Source organism: Cyprinodon variegatus, unplaced genomic scaffold, assembly GCF_000732505.1.
Source record: "Cyprinodon variegatus isolate N-32 unplaced genomic scaffold, C_variegatus-1.0 Scaffold1680, whole genome shotgun sequence".
Classification (NCBI taxonomy): domain Eukaryota; kingdom Metazoa; phylum Chordata; class Actinopteri; order Cyprinodontiformes; family Cyprinodontidae; genus Cyprinodon; species Cyprinodon variegatus.
In genome coordinates, this window is record NW_015152133.1 from 44,703 (window position 1) to 62,542 (window position 17,840).

The 17,840-nt window shown below is 38.0% G+C and overlaps 1 protein-coding gene across 6 annotated transcripts in view; it reads right to left on the bottom strand.

The window, feature by feature from the left end:
* LOC107104293 (RNA-binding Raly-like protein) overlaps nt 1-17,840 on the bottom strand; it is a 60,249-nt gene that overhangs the window by 14,031 nt on the left and 28,378 nt on the right. For 5 of the 6 annotated variants that reach the window (XM_015404270.1, XM_015404269.1, XM_015404268.1 and 2 more), the window contains exon 2: nt 2,548-2,623. In XM_015404270.1, the coding sequence (XP_015259756.1) occupies nt 2,548-2,623 (76 nt within the window). Of the gene's footprint in view, nt 1-2,547; nt 2,624-17,803; nt 17,835-17,840 lie in introns of those variants that run through there. The other variant, XM_015404271.1, reaches the window with a different exon arrangement.

The following is a 17,840-nucleotide window of genomic DNA, read 5'->3' on the forward strand; positions in this document are numbered from 1 at the left end:
AAGCAGCCAGGGGTGGATTCTAAATGAGCCAAAAAGCAGAGACAGGACCAATTGTCAAAATTTTGCTGTCGATCATTCGATTTCATCCTGGACACTACAGAAAATGGGCTAAAAGTGTTAAAAACCGAACTTCTCCTTTAAAATTGATTAATTAGTGTATATGTAAATTAGTTATTTTGTGATTAGGATTACTAGTTTTTACAAGCAGCAATTTTATTGGAAAAGCACAAATACAGTGAAACACAAAAATGATTAATACTGCTGTTACATTTATTGAGATCATTTAATTGTATCACCGGGTTTTTCCAACTACACTTAATTTCGACATCTTGGAGAAGTCCAGACATACTATCAGCATGAATTTAGAAAAAAGTCCATTAAGAAACTACACAGCAAATTTAAATGTGTTAGATTTCCACTGTTGGTATTGTATACTGTAAGTAAGTACATTTGTTCACTGGAAAAAAACAAAATCTAGATAAGTGTTTTTTTCTTAAAATAAGTGCATTTGTTCTTGGATTGAGGAAGTAAAAGAGACATTTTGCCAATAGGACAAGACAATTTACATTTGAAATAAGAAAACACAATTTGCATTGCCTTATTTCAAGTGCATATTATGCAATTATCTCATTTTAAGAGTAAAAATACTCATTCCATTGGCAAACTGTCTCATTTACTTACTCAACATAAGGTTAAATAAACTTAATTTAAGACATTTTTACTAATTTCTAAATTGTTTTTCCAGTGTTGGAGTTTCAACCAATCTGTGATGTGTCTGTGTGATGCAGCAACAGACAGACTAGATTTGATGTGTTTACATTGTGAACTGAATGGACTCAACTTTTTGGTGAATGCACTAGTCTGTAAATGTTCTTCAGTGGCCCAGTCAGACCTCTGACTTATATCTAATGGCTGTCTGCTGTTGCTGCCCATCAACCTGATCAAACTTCAGAAGATCTGTAAAGACAGTCTTCCCTCCCATACAAACATATCCAGGAGGATTAGACACTATTATAGCTGCCAAAAGTGCTTCACCAAAATATGGCTGTGAATCCTTGCAGCTATTATTTTCAAACGTTTACATTTTTAAGATAATTATTTAAAAATAGGCTTTTAGCTTGTAATTTTAAGGAGCAGATTTTGGGTGTCAAAAGAGAACTCAACTCTGATCAACATTGGAATAAATCTGTAATTTAATGAAACAACACCATACCACACCATTGTACTTTGGAATGGGGTTTCTATGTTTTTTCTTCCCAATGCAGTCTATGAGGTTATGAATGCGGAATGAATATGGTTGCAACAGGCAGCAGGTGCCAGAGCGCAGACAGTTGTAACCAGTCTTGTCAGGGTGTTTTTAGTGTCTTCAGAAGATGATATCTTTGATTTACTGGGAAATCTTCAAAAAGTGCAGACGTCTCCTCAGACCACACTTGTTATTTAAACTGCAATTTAAATAATAAGCAGTAAAAGCTGACTCATGTTTGCAGCTGAAGCCTGAAGTATATACTATGCAGAAAAGCCATAGGTAAAATCAGGGGAAAACATATAATTTAACTGTGTTTACATTCTCCAGTATATTGCTTTCTCATAGGGTTATGCAAATGCAGGTTTTATTTATTTGGTCCTAGTCTGACATAGTGAACCAAGAAAAAAAGACAAATTAGATGTGCTAACAGGTGGGGATTTAGAAAATGCAAAAACCCCTTTAAATAAGAGGAATGTTTTATAATACAAAAAGATTACATTTCGTTCTGGGTTAAATTGTTATTCTCTGTGTTTTATTATTTAAGTCCTGATTTCAGTGGTGGAGAAATGTATGGAAAAAGAGTCAATCTTAACTCGCTTAAATTCCCTGTTCCTTTGTATTAAAATAGACAAAACATATTTGCAGCTTTTCATCCAATCTTTTTTTACTTTTTTTTTTTTTTTTTCCCATTAAAAGAATTCAAATTGAATGCGGCTCATGTAAAAAGTGTTAGCCAAAGGGTGGGACACTCTCACTAAGTCTTTGAGCTTATTGGGTACCAACTCCATGTTGAGCTTTAGACAATCACAGCAGCAGTTGCAACTTGATTTGTTTTACAACTACCTGGGTTAAGTGATAAATTAAATTCGTACCAAATCCGGTTGGGGGAACATGCAAACAGGTTCTGATCCAAAAACGCTAAAATCACGTTTAAAATATAAAAATAAAGAGGGTATTCCAGCTAAAACTGACACAGCCATATTTGTTCTGCTTTGTTTAGCTTCCTGTTTCTAGTTGACACATTGACATTATACACGTAACTGCATATCGGCTGGCTCCTGGTGAGATGTATTTTCAGGGGTTTGTGAAATCACAAATCTTGCTACTGTACGATTCATTTTTTTTGCAAGGTAAAGATTTGACAGCCCCAATGTATACTTTTCTGCTCCCTATCATTTTCCTTACCAGCTAAACAAAGACAATTAGAAAACATTTCTACAGAAATACATGTTGAGGACAAGAGATGGAAGAAAATATCTGAATGAAACCTTGAAATTAGAAAAACCCTTTCCACAAACCTGTAGAGTGATGAAAGAGGTCTCTTGGAGCCAATCTTTGGCCTGTAAGGTTTTGGTTCTCCTGCCATGTTGATATCTGTAAGTCAGGACAGTTAAAAATTATCAGGGGAGTACCTTATATACACAAAAAATATATAGTTATGGTCAGAAATTTACATACTCATCATTTAATGGAATGTTAAATTAGGAGCACGGATTGGATTGCTATTTCAGCACTAACCACCATTCTTTGCAGATGTTTAAAAGGCTATGGTTTACTTTTGCCATATCTTTTGGTAATTGTGGACAAATTACTGTTAAGCTCTGACCATAATACGGAGATGAAAAACATTGCTCTATTTGTACAGTGCTTCTAGTGTTGCACGAGACGTCTGAGCCTGTGGGTGCGGGCCGAGGGCTCCTGCAATTGCAAGTACGGTATTTCCCCTACAGACCACCAGGGCGGCCGAGAAAACATTTGTTCGACCTGAAATGACTCATTTAATCATCCAAAACGTTATGGAACACATTAATTAACTGAAAAATGTTGCATAGTATGCCTTTAAGTACAAGCACAAGCTACAAAAGCAAATAAAAGTTTTAAAAAAAGCTAAACAAAAGTTCTGTGTTTTGGCCACAGGCAGCAGTATCATTAGAAAACTCTGTAATTCCTCTTTAAAGAATATTTACAGATATGGTAAAACTTTTCTGTCATGTGTGATTTGTTGTTAGTGAGACAAAGAAGTATAACTATTGTGTTAGCTTTTATTTATTAGAATAGAAACAACCTAAATATCCAAATCAGCTATTTAAATAACCTAAGGTTTTGGCTCAGTAACATACCAACCATGATACACTTGAGTTTAAATAGTTATTACAATTAATCATCCTATTTAAGCATTAGCTGGTTACCAGTTTAAGGGTAAACCCTGGTTTGAAGAAGTCCGTTTCAAAACTGCTGAAGTATACCGTTCCTGTGGTTTAAATGTTTTAGTTTTTTTCTTTTATAAACCTCATCATCAGTAAGAGTGTGGTCAGGATGTGAGCAGCGGTAGCGTCATGACCCCTGTAGCTGGCTAAAGCATTAGGTGGATTCTAAACTTTTTCCCCTACGTTGGCCTTTTCAGACAGAGCGTGATGAGCGCACCGGTGCTTTATGAAACTTATCAAAGTTAGCTGTGTGGGAATACATTGACTACCTTCTTAGTACATTTGGACAGCAGCAGCCAGAGGATAAAACAAAGCTGTTATATGATTCCCCAGAGATCACCGGTTGTTAAACTCAAGGTAAAGTTTATGCCCTCTTAAAATGAACAATTTATCTTTAGCTTTTATAATTAATAAATCAAATACTACCACTGTGTTACCAAGCCAGACAGCCTGGTTATTAGGGAGTCTGCAAGGTTAATTGTAAAACCTCAAAACAGTGAGATTTTTTTTATTTTTCCTTTACCTTTCTTAATTCAGACATTTCAGAAATAGAGTTGCAATCATACTGTCATATTTTTGCGGTTATTATTTTTTTTTATTTTCAAGGTTATCACATATTCAGAATTTAATACTGACCAATGCCTAATTCTAACATGTGATCTGTTTGCTGATAATAACATTGTTGGTAACAAAATTAAGAAAATTATTTAGCATCCAATTAAAAATATGCAAATAACTTAAGTCGGCACACAGGACTATCTGGAAAAAAGCAGAGTGATTGATCCAAGGAGGCATTTCAAGAACAATGGGTGAGAAAGATGGTCAATCTGCCCAATTACATTATCAGGATGGAGCCTTTTATAACTGTATTAGAAAGAACAAAACGGCCTTTTATGAAATATGCACCATTCATGCATGCATTTACTGTGAAGGAAAGAGTTGGATAAACTGATGTTTAGGGAATATAGCTCTAAAAGGTCCAAGGAAGCTGGTCAGGATAATGGATAGATGATTCAGCCTCAATATTCAGTCGTCCACCCAATCATACACACATTCACATGCTAATGGCGGCACACTACACTGTAGCCACAGCTGCCATGGGACTCAGTAACTGAAGCATGACCTTGAACAGGTGCTAAAGCAAAAAACAGAAACCACAATGCCTAAATTAAAACAATTCTGGGAGGAACAGAGCCAAAACTTAACCACAGCGATCTTAAAAGTGTCACACTCTTGGTTCTGTTATGTTTTACTTTGCTCCATGTTTTCTAGTTTTAGTGGTTTATTTCTTATTTTGTTGTCTTCTCTGGTTATTTTTCAGTTTTCGGGTTTTTATTTGTTGCCCTCAGCTGCCCTGTGAGGGCCGAAGGTAAAGGAGACGATGTTTATGCTGCTCGCACCGTAGCGGCTAAGTGTTAGCCGTGAATAACTCCACAGTACTTCGATGTAAAGAACGTCAGACGAACATTTATTTAGTTCCCCAGGGTTATTCTGTTACAGGAGTGATCCAAGGTTAACCCACGGTAGAAAATTATCCAAAGTTGGCTGATACTGCCCTAATAAACGTATAAAAATGGCTACGGCTACGGTACAAAAACTGTTAGCCTCCGTGGCTACTCTTTACTTCCGGCGTACTGACCCGGAAATACAAAACGCTGCCAAAAAACCTGTGAGGACAGTACGCAGGCCTCTTAAAAAGCCGAAAACCAATAGTAGACTTATACAAGTCTAAATTAAACCTTTCCTCATACTTAATATATCACAGCAAAAAATAATAGTACTTATTACTGAAATCAGGCTCTTGGCTGAATAAAACTGAACATATAAACACAATAAAAGTAAATATGAGCCTCTTACAAATAAAAATATTATTCAGTGCGCTTTGGCTCCTATATGCCCTTTTGTGTTCTCCTCTTTCCCTAGCTCTTTTCCTGTCTGCTCTGTCCACACCTGCTCCATATCTGCTCGTTAGTCCTCTCTTTGTTTCAGTCTCCCATAAATACACTCCTTATGCAGTTCCTCAGGGCTGGTTCCTCGTCTAACTTCACATGTAACTTCCTCCAACTCCGTCTCATTGAGTCTTCCTCCCTTGACAAACAAGACTTTGTTTTCATGTTTTCATTTTTGGATTTTTGGATTCCTGCCTCAGTTGTTTGTTTTCACTTCATTAAATCATCAAAACACTCACCTCTGCCCCACTGCCTCTACATTTGGGTCCACAAACCTCAACCAAATCCTGCCAAAAAGTCTGTAGATTTGATGGAAGCTGTTGCTGTTACGGATTAATTTGACTTTCAAATTCCCTCAAATCTTGCTGAATTTTTATTTGAATGGTTCTAGAAAGTAAACTTTGTTTTTCTTTTTTATTTTAGTCAAAAAATAGATTTGCAAAAATACTGCTTTTGATTTTACCTTAAAATTTCAACCTATCTAATTAACAACCCCAAACCTGAAGATCTGCTCTTTAAAAAAAGCAGTTAAAAGATTAATTGTCAGAGTACGAAATAAAGCAAACTTTGCGATGACTGGGCTTTTTCAGCAGTCGAAAGACACGGATTATGCAAAACAGAAAAAAACTCAAAGTCAGTGTTAGGACACAGTGTAAAAAACAACAACAAAAAAGTCATTTAAGTGCATTAGCAAGAGTGCTGATACTGATCTGCACACTGCTCACGGCTCGCATCTTGACTGACATTCCCTCTTTACCTGCCAAGAACTGTGCTGCATTAAAGCCAGCGTGTATCATTGCATTCAGTCTGTCAAGCTTGCTGTCAGCGCCTTCGCTTAAAATCAACTCAATATTCCTTGAGCGCTGCTCAAGGACATATACAAAAACACAAACAAAACTGATGAAAAACTTACTGATGATAAAACATCAGCAGCTGTGGTGGTTTTTGCTGTAGAAACATGTCACTGAAGCTAAGGCAAGGTGCCTGAAGGTGATGCAAAAGCAAGAGATTATAATGACTCCTGAGCTTAACAATAGACAAAACTTATGAATTAAAAAGAGCCTCTCAGATCCTTATTGTCTTGCAGGCCTGCATCAAAACACACCCGCTGCTGCACCTGCGTCTAGATATTCTAGAACTCTTTCTGTAGATTCACCACCGTTCATCCTTTTTTATCCTCTCTTTCACTAGATTGCCTGTATCTGCTGTTCCCATTGGTAATGGAGTGGGGACGTGTCGGTGGCTCTGAGGTGCTTGAGGACCGCTATACTTTTATCATTAGGACAGAGGAAGACATCAGCAAGGTTCGCTTTGTTAAAGCCTCCTCTCCGCTGGTCCCCTGCTAAGATTATTAAACAGCGAGCTGAGCATTAAAAGCACTCTACGATGAACACCCCCACCCTCCACCACCTGAAACACACATACACACACATATATGCACTGAGCTTTTGATTAATTACAGTCATTATTCTAATCATATACAAAAGTGGAATGAATATGGGTGCATGTGCTTCCAGACAGACTTGTTTGCCAGAGTATCCATAAAAGTTGAGACTAGATGAGGAGCACATATAAAGCCTGTGTTGCTAAGCAATAGCCTCTTAGGATTAGGACTTGATGGATAGAATAAACTATGAGCAGCGTTACTTTGAGGGGGCAATTAGCTTTTTTTTTTCATGATTGAACCAATATACTCTGGCTGACTCCAGCAGGAACCTGCTGCCTTAAACACACAAAAAAAGAAAGAAAACAAAAGCTAAAAGAAACCCCTTGAGGGGTCCTCCCATTAAGGACTTGGGTCAGGAATCATTTAGACTGGAGGTCTTCACCTTCAGACCACTAGGTTAGGTGTCACAAAACCTTTGTGTGTTACCTTTGTGTGTCCTTTCCAAGGATCGCATATTGGTAAGCACTCTTAAGCGTATGCGAAAGTGCATCAGCAGTCACCATGATAGGTGCTGTACAAATAGTGCTGGGACTTTGCATGCTTCCTATTATAGTTTCTGTAGAACAGGGACCTTATGAGGTTCCTAAATGGTGCTAAGAAGCTATAAGGAATCCCAAAGTCCTTTACCTGTCAAGATGTTCAGGCAGAGATATCCTCATGGAAACGAACAACCACATTATTGCTTGACATGTAACATGCGTGTCACAGCCTAATGTGCACACTTTTATCTGTGTTGGTTTTACACTATAGAGCTTCAGACATTCACTACATTAAAGTATCTTTTGTTTTCTTTATGAAAACCATGTTTCCAGTTTGACAAACATCATCCATGAGCATTTCCTTTCCGTAATGCCATTTGAAAGGCTAGAGGCTGTATTTTTCTTAGCTCTGCATTCATCCTGTGTACCAGCAAATAACACAAACTTTGATGACCCTGAGACCTTAATCAAAGAATTATTGGATAAAACAAACATCTTAGTTCAACATTTTACCACTGAGGCCATAGCATTCAATTTTCTTAACTGAAATGCTGTGATTTATTTATGCTTTTTTCAGGTGTAGAACTTTTTGAGCTGTGTACTGGTTTTAGTTTAATGGGTTTTTCTCAGACAGTTCTTTCAATTTCCACAGAGCTCATTATTGCTTCAACAGAAGCAAACTAAATCCTTTAAATTTAAACAGAAAAGAAACATTCCTACAATATGTACCATAAAGCTATAAACCTTTGCATTATTTAGGGGCATGTGAGTGTCTGCAAGGTCCAAGTGCCTCAAGTTCAGAGATACAGTGTGGTATGCGTTAAGGTTTTGAACCTCAGTGTTGTTGTCAGTCGTTTTAATGAGCCCCAAAAACCGGTCAGAAGCCTGAGATATTAATTAGTAAACATATTCATGGGTTTGTTGAGCATTGGTAGTAGTGTTGCGCAGATGCAATTTTTTGGCCCTGATGCCGATACGGATACCTGGCTGTGCAGTACCATCTGTTTGAAATATATGTGTGTATGTATATATGAAGAACTGCATACTACTTGGATGTAAAATAATTGCCATCATGGCTTTGTCAAGCTGCTGCCTACCTTTGTGAAGCAGGAAAAAGACTGATACAAAGTGAATCCAGTAGAACTTTTTATTGCCAATCTTGAATGGGTGACAATAGTAATAAATTGTATCAGTGTCTTATTTGTTGGTACTCGCTGATACCGATACCACCCTTTTAGTACAGTATCGGTGCAACACTAATTGGTAGGCTACTTTCTTTTAAGGTTGCTTTCTCACTTAACCATGATTGACAATGCAGAAACCCTAAAATGAAAAAAGGAAGATTTCAGAGTAGGATGACAGGATTATCATTGATTTGATCTTTCTTCAACATGTGTCATCAATAGAACATCTTTTTAAGAAAATCTCATCAATAAATATATTTTCTTCGCCAACTATTTTAAGCCATCTTATAAAAGGAAACAAATGATTATGTAGCTTTTCTTATTCCAAGACATCAATCCTTGAGCACAGAATGACAATGACAGAAGACTTGGTTGGGAAAAACAATTAGCTGTAAAACCTTAAGCAGAAATTAACATGACAGAAGAATTGGTTGGAAAAAAACAATGAGCTGTGGACATTTTAACGACATACTGGAGAGCAGTAATTACCCCACCTTTTAATTAAGCCATTCTTCCACAAAAAGAAAAAATATTCTTGTGGTTTTCCCAGACATTTTCTTTCACACCAAATAAGACTGATAAATGAACGATCATCATATCTGAGGAAACAACCACTTTAATTTTAAGCGTTGTTCCTTTTAAAAAAATTGGAAGCATCCACCAAGCAGAACGTAGTTTCCCTCTAGAGCTGAACCTTTTCATCTTTCTACCTCTATATTCTCTCTATATTTTGTAGCAAATGTTTGAGAAATAAAGAATTTGTCCACTGCTTTTGTTTTCCAAACCAAGCTTTTTGGAAATATATAGTTGTATATGATTTGGAGGAAATGTTGACAGTTTCTAAGTTGATAGTTCTAGTAACAGGGATAATTTCTGATCACTTTTAATACCCCCCAAAAGACACTTTTGTTCAACTGAGTACAAATGGACAGCAAGTTACTAGAATTAATAAAAAAAAAAAAAAAAAGGACCTTGTCCATGATGGACGTCCCTCACCCTGACCTATTAAAAAAAAAAAAAACAGCTTTTATTTTCTGCCTCTCTGTGAATCGACCACTGCCTGTGTCTTTGTCACCAACAGAATCAAGTCTCACAGACTGTAGAGGAGCATTGTTGTATTTACTACCCTGCCTCTCACATCCCACATGTCCAGGTGGAATCACAGTGCTCCCTTTGCTTCACATAATCTGATGTCACTGAACTCCCTGCTGTTCAGTCCGCCTTAAAGCAACTCAGGTGCATTAAACTGAAAACTTTGCACATTCTGCATTTCCAGACATCACAGTCACTAATATGCTCTTACAGATTTCCAAAGTTCTGAGTTTCCAGCCTAAGGAGATTTCAATAAAATGCCTTTTATTGCATCCCTAACTCCAGCCTCATGGAAGAATATTTGAGTCTCCATTGCAGTAGTCTCATAGTGACATGAGTAGAGTGTTTTTTAATCAAGTGAATTCTTAAGGTGTTTCCCGTCCTTTTTTGAAAAGGGTATTTGAGTAAAGAGGGATGAGTACAAATGCATGCCAAACATTTCACATTTTCATTCATAAAAGCATTTAGATTTTGTAGTCTTACCGGCACTAGTGATAGGAATAAAATTTTTATGTTCTTAGATAAAATTATATACTGCATGTAATGTGTTTATATACCATTGTTCAAGCTATAAGCTGTTAACAAGGTTTGTCAGCTGATATTTTACGACTCAAACAAAACAAGGAAATGGTAACACTTGCTGTATATTATTTTATTTGATGACAAATGCATGTTTTGTCATACTAGACCAAGCCCCTTTAAAGTTTAAAATGTCAGGACTGAGAACAGAGGACCAAGGCAAGACAGACAGTGGGATAATTCAAAAGCGTTTATTTAAAGCATGGATGATAGCAGCGGCTAGCGCGTCTATCACAGGAAACTCAGGTTTAACAGTTAAGCCCATGTCCTAAGAAGGAGATAGGATCCAGCCAGTGGGCTGCCAAATACATTCGGTGGGCGCCGCCCAGAGTGTCTCGGCGAACGGAGAACAACAGATCAGAACAAGAAGTCTCAGAGGTCCAGGAGTCCAGAGACAGTTCAGACAAACTGTTCAGATGGGAACAGGTAGGCTCAGTGGTTGAGAGGCAGAACAGGTCAAGATCAGGCAATCAGAAACACTCAGGTACGCTAATACCCCTCTCACCACTGGCTAAAGAATAATCTGGCCCTGATAAATGGACGCAAGCACCTTAAATAGACGCTGGAGTATGTGGATCAGATGAGCAGTGATTAGAAACTGAGGAGAGTTAGACAGGTGAATGAAATTAATAATTAAGCCAGTCATCAGCACCAAGATCATGGCATAAAGTGGTAATTTTACACATTGAAAAACCTCAAGGGATATCAATAGCTTTTGGGCAAGCTTGTACGAGCTTTTTCACATTTATATACCATGCACTGATAATGTGTTTTTGTTACCGTGCCCTTTAAACAACAAATTTTGTTTAATTGAATTTGTTCATTTTGAATTTTAAAGCAACCTCAAACGTTGAAGGCACTGTAGATTTTTCTCTGAAGCCAAGCAAAATATCCGTCTGAGTTTGACAGGGATAATTATATTTGAGGCCTTCTTCCACAATCTTTCTTCCTGTGCTGTTCAGTCAAAGTAATGCAGCAGTTCATTACATAACAGACAAGCCACCTTGAGTCCTGTCTTTTTGGGAAATAAAAAAGGGGATGATGTTTTTCTTCCTCCCCTTTCTAGAGACAAATCTTTTGGCAGAAAACAGATCACTTCTGGCACAGAGCAAACTCCATCGCCTCTAGGATACACAACCTGAGAGCAGGTGAGGTGTGATTAAGAGATAATCTGGAGTACCTGCATGAATACAAATGTGCATCTGAGAGGCACCCGACATGACACGGCTCCATAGATTACATCTACTGGCTGGAAATCTGAAAGCCAGGATTTGTATTAATCTTCCATCATGGCTCAAGGGCACATGTGTCTTTTATTGCACCTGTGAGTATGTTATTTCACTCAGGGCACCAAGACTGACAGCTCACAGGAGACAGCGCAGAGAGTGATTATAGGTTTTAATATTAAGTATCATTGTAAGTGTATGTGAACATGGAGACCTCTGTTGTGTATTCTAATTACACCTTAGTCTCTCTGCACATACACAGGCACACAGGCATAATGAATATTTTCTTTAAGGCTTTTAAAATAAATGTTAGGAACGATTAGCTTTTTTTCTTTAAACTGTAATTATACTAACTACAAATGTCCAAAGCAGCCTGAAGCTCTACGGCTCATTAAGTGTGAAACTCAGCTGAAATCTAAATGCAGTGGAGCACTGTGAGGTTTCCTCATAGATGAGCACTGCTGCGTGTTTCTGCTAACTCATCAGTCAGGCAGAGGATGTTTCCCAGCACATTTCCATACATATACTGTTTTTACTTTTGATGAATCATGGTAAATAATTTTAACTAGGCAAATTTTTTAACAGGAGTTTTCCTTTCTCTGGCGGCACAGTTCAGCAGATTTTCCAATATCATAAATTAGCCTATTTTTATCAAGATTGTGGCTAAATATTGCAATAATGATATAGTATATGACTAACCCCATTCAATTAATGTTCCCTTTTTTCTTCTACATCACAAATTCCAGCCATCTTTAGACAGCTTTTACATCTCATCCTCTAAAATATACATGCAGTACTGGCATCAGAGGCAGTGAAAGTCCATTGAGCCTGCTATAAATAACATGCAAAGTTTGCATGGATGGTTCCTAAAAAATAAAAACATCCCTCTAGAGTTAAAACAGTTAATCAGGTTTATCATGATTAAACTAATTTAGTTCAATTAATTTAGTAATTGATTAATCTTTAACTTTAGTATAGAGACTCTTAAACATAACTTTAGTTGGCAAAGCAACCTAATTAGAGCAGAAAAATACCAAAATTGTTTAAAATTATATTAACATTTTGAATTTAAGTTTTTCGTCTGTCAATATGCTCTATCCAGAATTTCTCAAGTGGAAAAATATTCCATTTCACCTAGTTTAACAATTCCATATCTGCTTATTAGTCAATTAATAAAAAAATAATCAACAGATTCATCAATTAGCAACATATTCGTTAGAGACAGCCATACATCCTACCAATTAATGCATCTGATCAATCCTTTACATTGAAATATATGCAATGTTATCCTGGTAGAGCATGCAACTTTTGTTTTAAATAATCACTAGCTTGTCAACAACTGCAAATGTTAGTAAATGGTAAATGGCATGTACTTATATAGCGCCTTTATTCAAGTTAGGAGACTTGACCAAAGCGCTTTACACTACATTCATTCACTCATTCACGCACACACTCACACACTGATGGTGGCAAGCTACATTGTAGCCACAGCTGCCCTGGGGCTCACTGACAGAAGCGAGGCTGCCATACACTGGCGCCACCGGGCCCTCTGACCACCATCAGTAGACAATGCAGGTGAAGTGTCTTGCCCAAGGACACAACGACAATGAAAGTCGGAGTCGGGACTTGAACCGTCAACCCTTCGATTTCAGGGCAAACTCCTACATCCAACGCCACTGTCGCCCCAGTTAGTACAAACAATCTATTACAATTTTCTTCAGTAGGTCTGCCCTATAAATACATAAACAGGAAAACACTTAACAAATGCTAACGCTGGATAGTTAGTAGAATCTGAAGACAGCACTTTAAGCTTTTTGATTGACTGATCAGTATGTTGTGTTTAGCTTTTAGTCTTCATTAGATGGAACCAAGTCTTCATTTCTAAAAGAACAAACTTACAGAACACAGGAATAAAGAACTATACTTCTATGTTTTCATATTGTCATAGCTTGGAGATGACTTGGACTTTCATCTTTCCTTAGCTGCTAAGAAATTTCCTCTTTGTTCCATTTCGACCCTATTATTATGATGCAATGACGTGGCTTTTATGTGAAATGGTGCAAAGCCAATGGAGCCCCTGAGCCTGTCCACCCCTACAGTACCTGCCCACATACTCATTAATATCTGCAAGCTGCTGGAAAACAAAGAGGCAACTGCCACTTGCTCCACAACACTTGTCCATCCGCTCAAAAAAGTCAGATTTCTAACTCCTGAGGTGACTGTACAAACATGCCTCTTTGAGAGCCTCTATGGATCTCATTACACGTTTTATTCCAAGACTCAAAACTTACAGAGTTCTTATCACAAACTTTTAATGGCAAATATTTCCACAGTGAGCAGGCTTTAAATATCAAAGCCTCAACAACATAGAGAAAAATGGAAGGAAAGGAGGGAGGAAGTAACAAAGTAAGCGTCATGGTCGCAGCCGTGATGGCTGCCCTAATTACTCACTTCACTCACCAGCCGAACCCTCCCTGCTCACTAATTATCATTTATCTTATCCAGCTACTCCTTCTGCTTCATATATGGTTCAGCCGAGCCCAGCTGTTTGTTTTTGTTTTAGTTTCAGATGGAGATCAGGGCTGGAGATCAGGGCCGATTTCCAGATTTCCAGATTCAGGTTCCTGTTCTCGAAGTCCAGTGTTAGGGTTTTCCTCGTGTCTTGGTGTTTCCTGATTGTGTCCTGGCTTTTCTCAGCTGAGTGTGCCCTGTTCCAATTTTGGCTTGGTTGTAGGGAGCTAGTTTAAAGTTCCGTAGTCCTGGCTCTTATCCTCTGAGCGAGCCCTGTGCCTGTTTTGACTCAGAGGAGGGAGCTAGGTTAAAGTTCCGCAGTTCTCCTGATACCATGTCTTGTCTCACTGGGCCTGGCTTTCTCCATCTTAGTGTGTCTGTCTGAGCTCGCTGCTGCACTCAAGGAACTCTAATGCTAGGTTCACACCGGACGCAGCAGGAGCAGCAAAATCACGTCTGCTGCTTCCTTTTTGCTGCTTGTACCAGTTTAGTTCTGACGCGCGGCTGAAGCAGCTTTGCTGCTCTGGCTACGCGGTTGAAAAGTGGGTCTGACGCGCGCTGGGCGGAGCTATATTTGCTGTGATCAGTGGGAATAAAGTAGTTTTAATATTTTTTTAAGTGGGAAAGTCCACCTGAAAACTTAATCACTGCAGTCAGTTCATCCATATTACAATCCCACCTTCCAATATTATTTCTGTCTGAGCCGCTCAGACCCCCACATACCAGCGGTGCGCTGTCAGTGGGAATCCTGTTCAACAGCAGCCTATGGCCCGGTCGCCTACTCGCGGTTCACCGCGGCTGGAAGTGGTTTTCATGTACATAATCCAAACCGCAGACACCGGGATAATAAAAGCGAACATGTTCCGCCAGCATATTTCAGCGTTTTAAGTTAATTTAGGCGTGAATAAACTCTTTCAGAGGAGCGATCATAGCGCTCTGCATTATCAGCGATGTGTCTCTCTCCATGCCAGCTCCCAGATCAGCATCTCTGATTGGTTGATGCGACACGTCGAGCAGCAAAAGTTAAATTTTTCCATCTCGAGCAGCAGCGTGTCAGATGCTTAAACGCGCCCGACGCGCTACTTCAGCTGCTCAGACGCGCTGCGCCTGCTGCTCAAAACGCGCTGCGGGACCTTTTGCTGCGCCTTGACATGCGTCAACCATTGACTTTGCATGTAAACTGGCTGCTTCTGCTGCGTCCAGTGTGAACGCAGCATTACTCTGCCTCTGTAGTATCCTGGAACCCTGGATCTGACTGTTCCTGCTCTGATCAGAACCCCTTTCAGGGTTACGGACTCCTGGATCTCAGAGAACCATCCTGTTCTGAGCTGCTTCCCTGACCTGGCTCAGACTCCTGCCTGTTAATCGGAGGCTGTTGTATCAGGGACACTCTGATGGACACACGTTGGCAGTCCATCAGCTGGTTCCTGTCTCACTCTGAGAGGATGGACTGTACAATCAAACCAGGTAAGTGACTCACAATTATGTTCACCTTCCATCAGATTATCGTGGTCACTTACCTGTGTTTCTCCCTCAACCAGAATGCCAGTGCAGGGTTGGGCCCAGCCTTCCCCCGCAATCGCTGCATATCTGTAGATCAACAGCGCCACGTTCTGTGTTTTTGTGTTAATAAACGTTTTGAACTTTTCCACTGTCTGTCTCACCTTGTATACTGGGACCAACATTCTGGATTTTATGACAGTAATGGATGGATGGATGGATGGATGGATGGATGGATGGATGGATGGATGGATAGATGGATGGATGGATGGATGGGTGGATGGATGGATGGATCATATTCAGCTTTTAAATACTAAAGTTTAATAGTGTTCCAAACTGCTAAGAGACTGTGAATCATTAACAGACTTTTTAATGTTGAAACTTCTTTATTAATATGTGGGATTTGATTAATATTTAGCTCTTAAAACTCACAGAGCCAACGTTGTAAAATAAAATATTTAACTCTCCTTAAACGGGCCCTAGAAGCAGTCAAAATTAAACGTAATGAGAGAGCTTTAAAAAATATTTTGAAAACTGCAACAAACTTTGAGCACATTACCAGCATTCTTTTTATTTATTTATCTATTTTTTTTACATTTATTTTATCTAAAAAAAAAAAAAACTTAGCTTGAGGAAATTTAAAGCTGTTTTTTAAAGTCGACTTTAACATATCCTGTTGGTTTATATGTTTCAACACCTTGGAATAGTAAGTGGGAAAAAATTACAGTCAAACTTGCAATAGACTGCAGGTCTATTTATGAAAAACAGCATTGTTAAAATACTCTTAACCCTAATTAAATTTCAGTTTAAACATTTTCTCATCATTAGAGGTCTTATTTACACTAACACTAGCTGTTTTATGCAGTTTGGTTATCTTAGTGCAACTAACACCTTTAAGGAACATTGTTGTTCTGCAAATCCTGACAACCCTACCTTCCAAAAGTTGGCTCTAGTACAACATTTTCATGATATACCATGACTGATTTATAAAAAAAAATGCAATGGGCCAATTAAAGTTTCCTTTATCTGACATCCTTAAATAAAATGAGTCTTATCTGCCTTTAGAATTAGATTATCAATAAATTCTACTTGTTATTAATCTAACCTTGGTCTGCATACAGGTGTTCTGTGAAAGCCCTAGAACGAGGCTGAAACAATTTATAGGATTAATGGTTATTAATCGATTAAAAGAAGAATCAACAACAAATTTAGTAATTAATTCATTAGAATATATAGACGCTATGCTGTCAGTGAAAAAAAAGAATCCCACTCAGCAGTAATAGGTCCAAAATATAAAAACAATATATATAAAATGTTTTATATAAAATAAAATGAAATGATTTTTTGTCCATGATTACTGTAAGCTCCATCCAACCCCCCTTAAATGGCATAGTTTAGTTTCTAGATGTGATGAAGTCTACCCCAAAACACTTGAGAGGTGTAATTGCTTTTCAAAAGTTTAAATAATACATATAAAACTCTCTATATTTTCTACACTTTACAATCATGCTCTAATTTCTTTTGGTCTATCTCACAAAACGAATCACCTAAACTGTGTTATTTATCTGAGTCTTTTTTCTATTGAGTTTTAATAAATATGTGACTAGATGACAAAAAAAAAAAAAATCCAACACTGTAGTAATAATAATGGAAAACCTCATGTAAAATAAATATACACACTGTATGTATTCTGCACTGGATACCTGCTTGCATTAGGCAAGAGGCCGGGTACACTTCAAATAGCTTGACAGCCACATGCAGGACACATGGGGATTATTCATATTATACATTATTCATTTAATCAAAGCTTTATATAAATGCAAAAGAAAGTGTATGTAAGGACTGACATGCACTTAAAGCTGGAGCAGCCATGTACATCCACCCTCTGACAAACTCCAGCTTTCTGAAAAGGTGACAGCCTGTATGCTCACTTCAGTCACACCACAGAATAAATCCAGCAGTAATCATGCAGCACTCTCATTAATACTCATGCACGCTGTCTAAATACATCTGTGTGCATAGGAAAAGAACAGATGTGTTTTTATTTAATCTAATTCTGCAGCAATAGTATTGATGCAAGATTTGCATCATTGCAAGTAAACCGTCTCTTGCAGAAATACTAGAGAGTTCTTATTACAGTTTAAGATTTAAATTTGCTTTTGCATGTTAAAATCAGACCTAAAGGCAGAGGTCAGACTCAAACATCGATCAGAAGATCATCAACACTTCAAAGAATCAAACATAAAAAAATTTTGTTAACTTTTTTAATATTTTCCTAAAACTTAAGAACTGAACGACCAAAACAAATGTACCGCCATAAATTTTAGCGATGTAAAATTAATTAGCGAGTGCGTTGGAAAGAAAAGAAAAAAAGACTCACATCTCTGGTTGCGACGCCTGCCTTTGAACATGGTTAT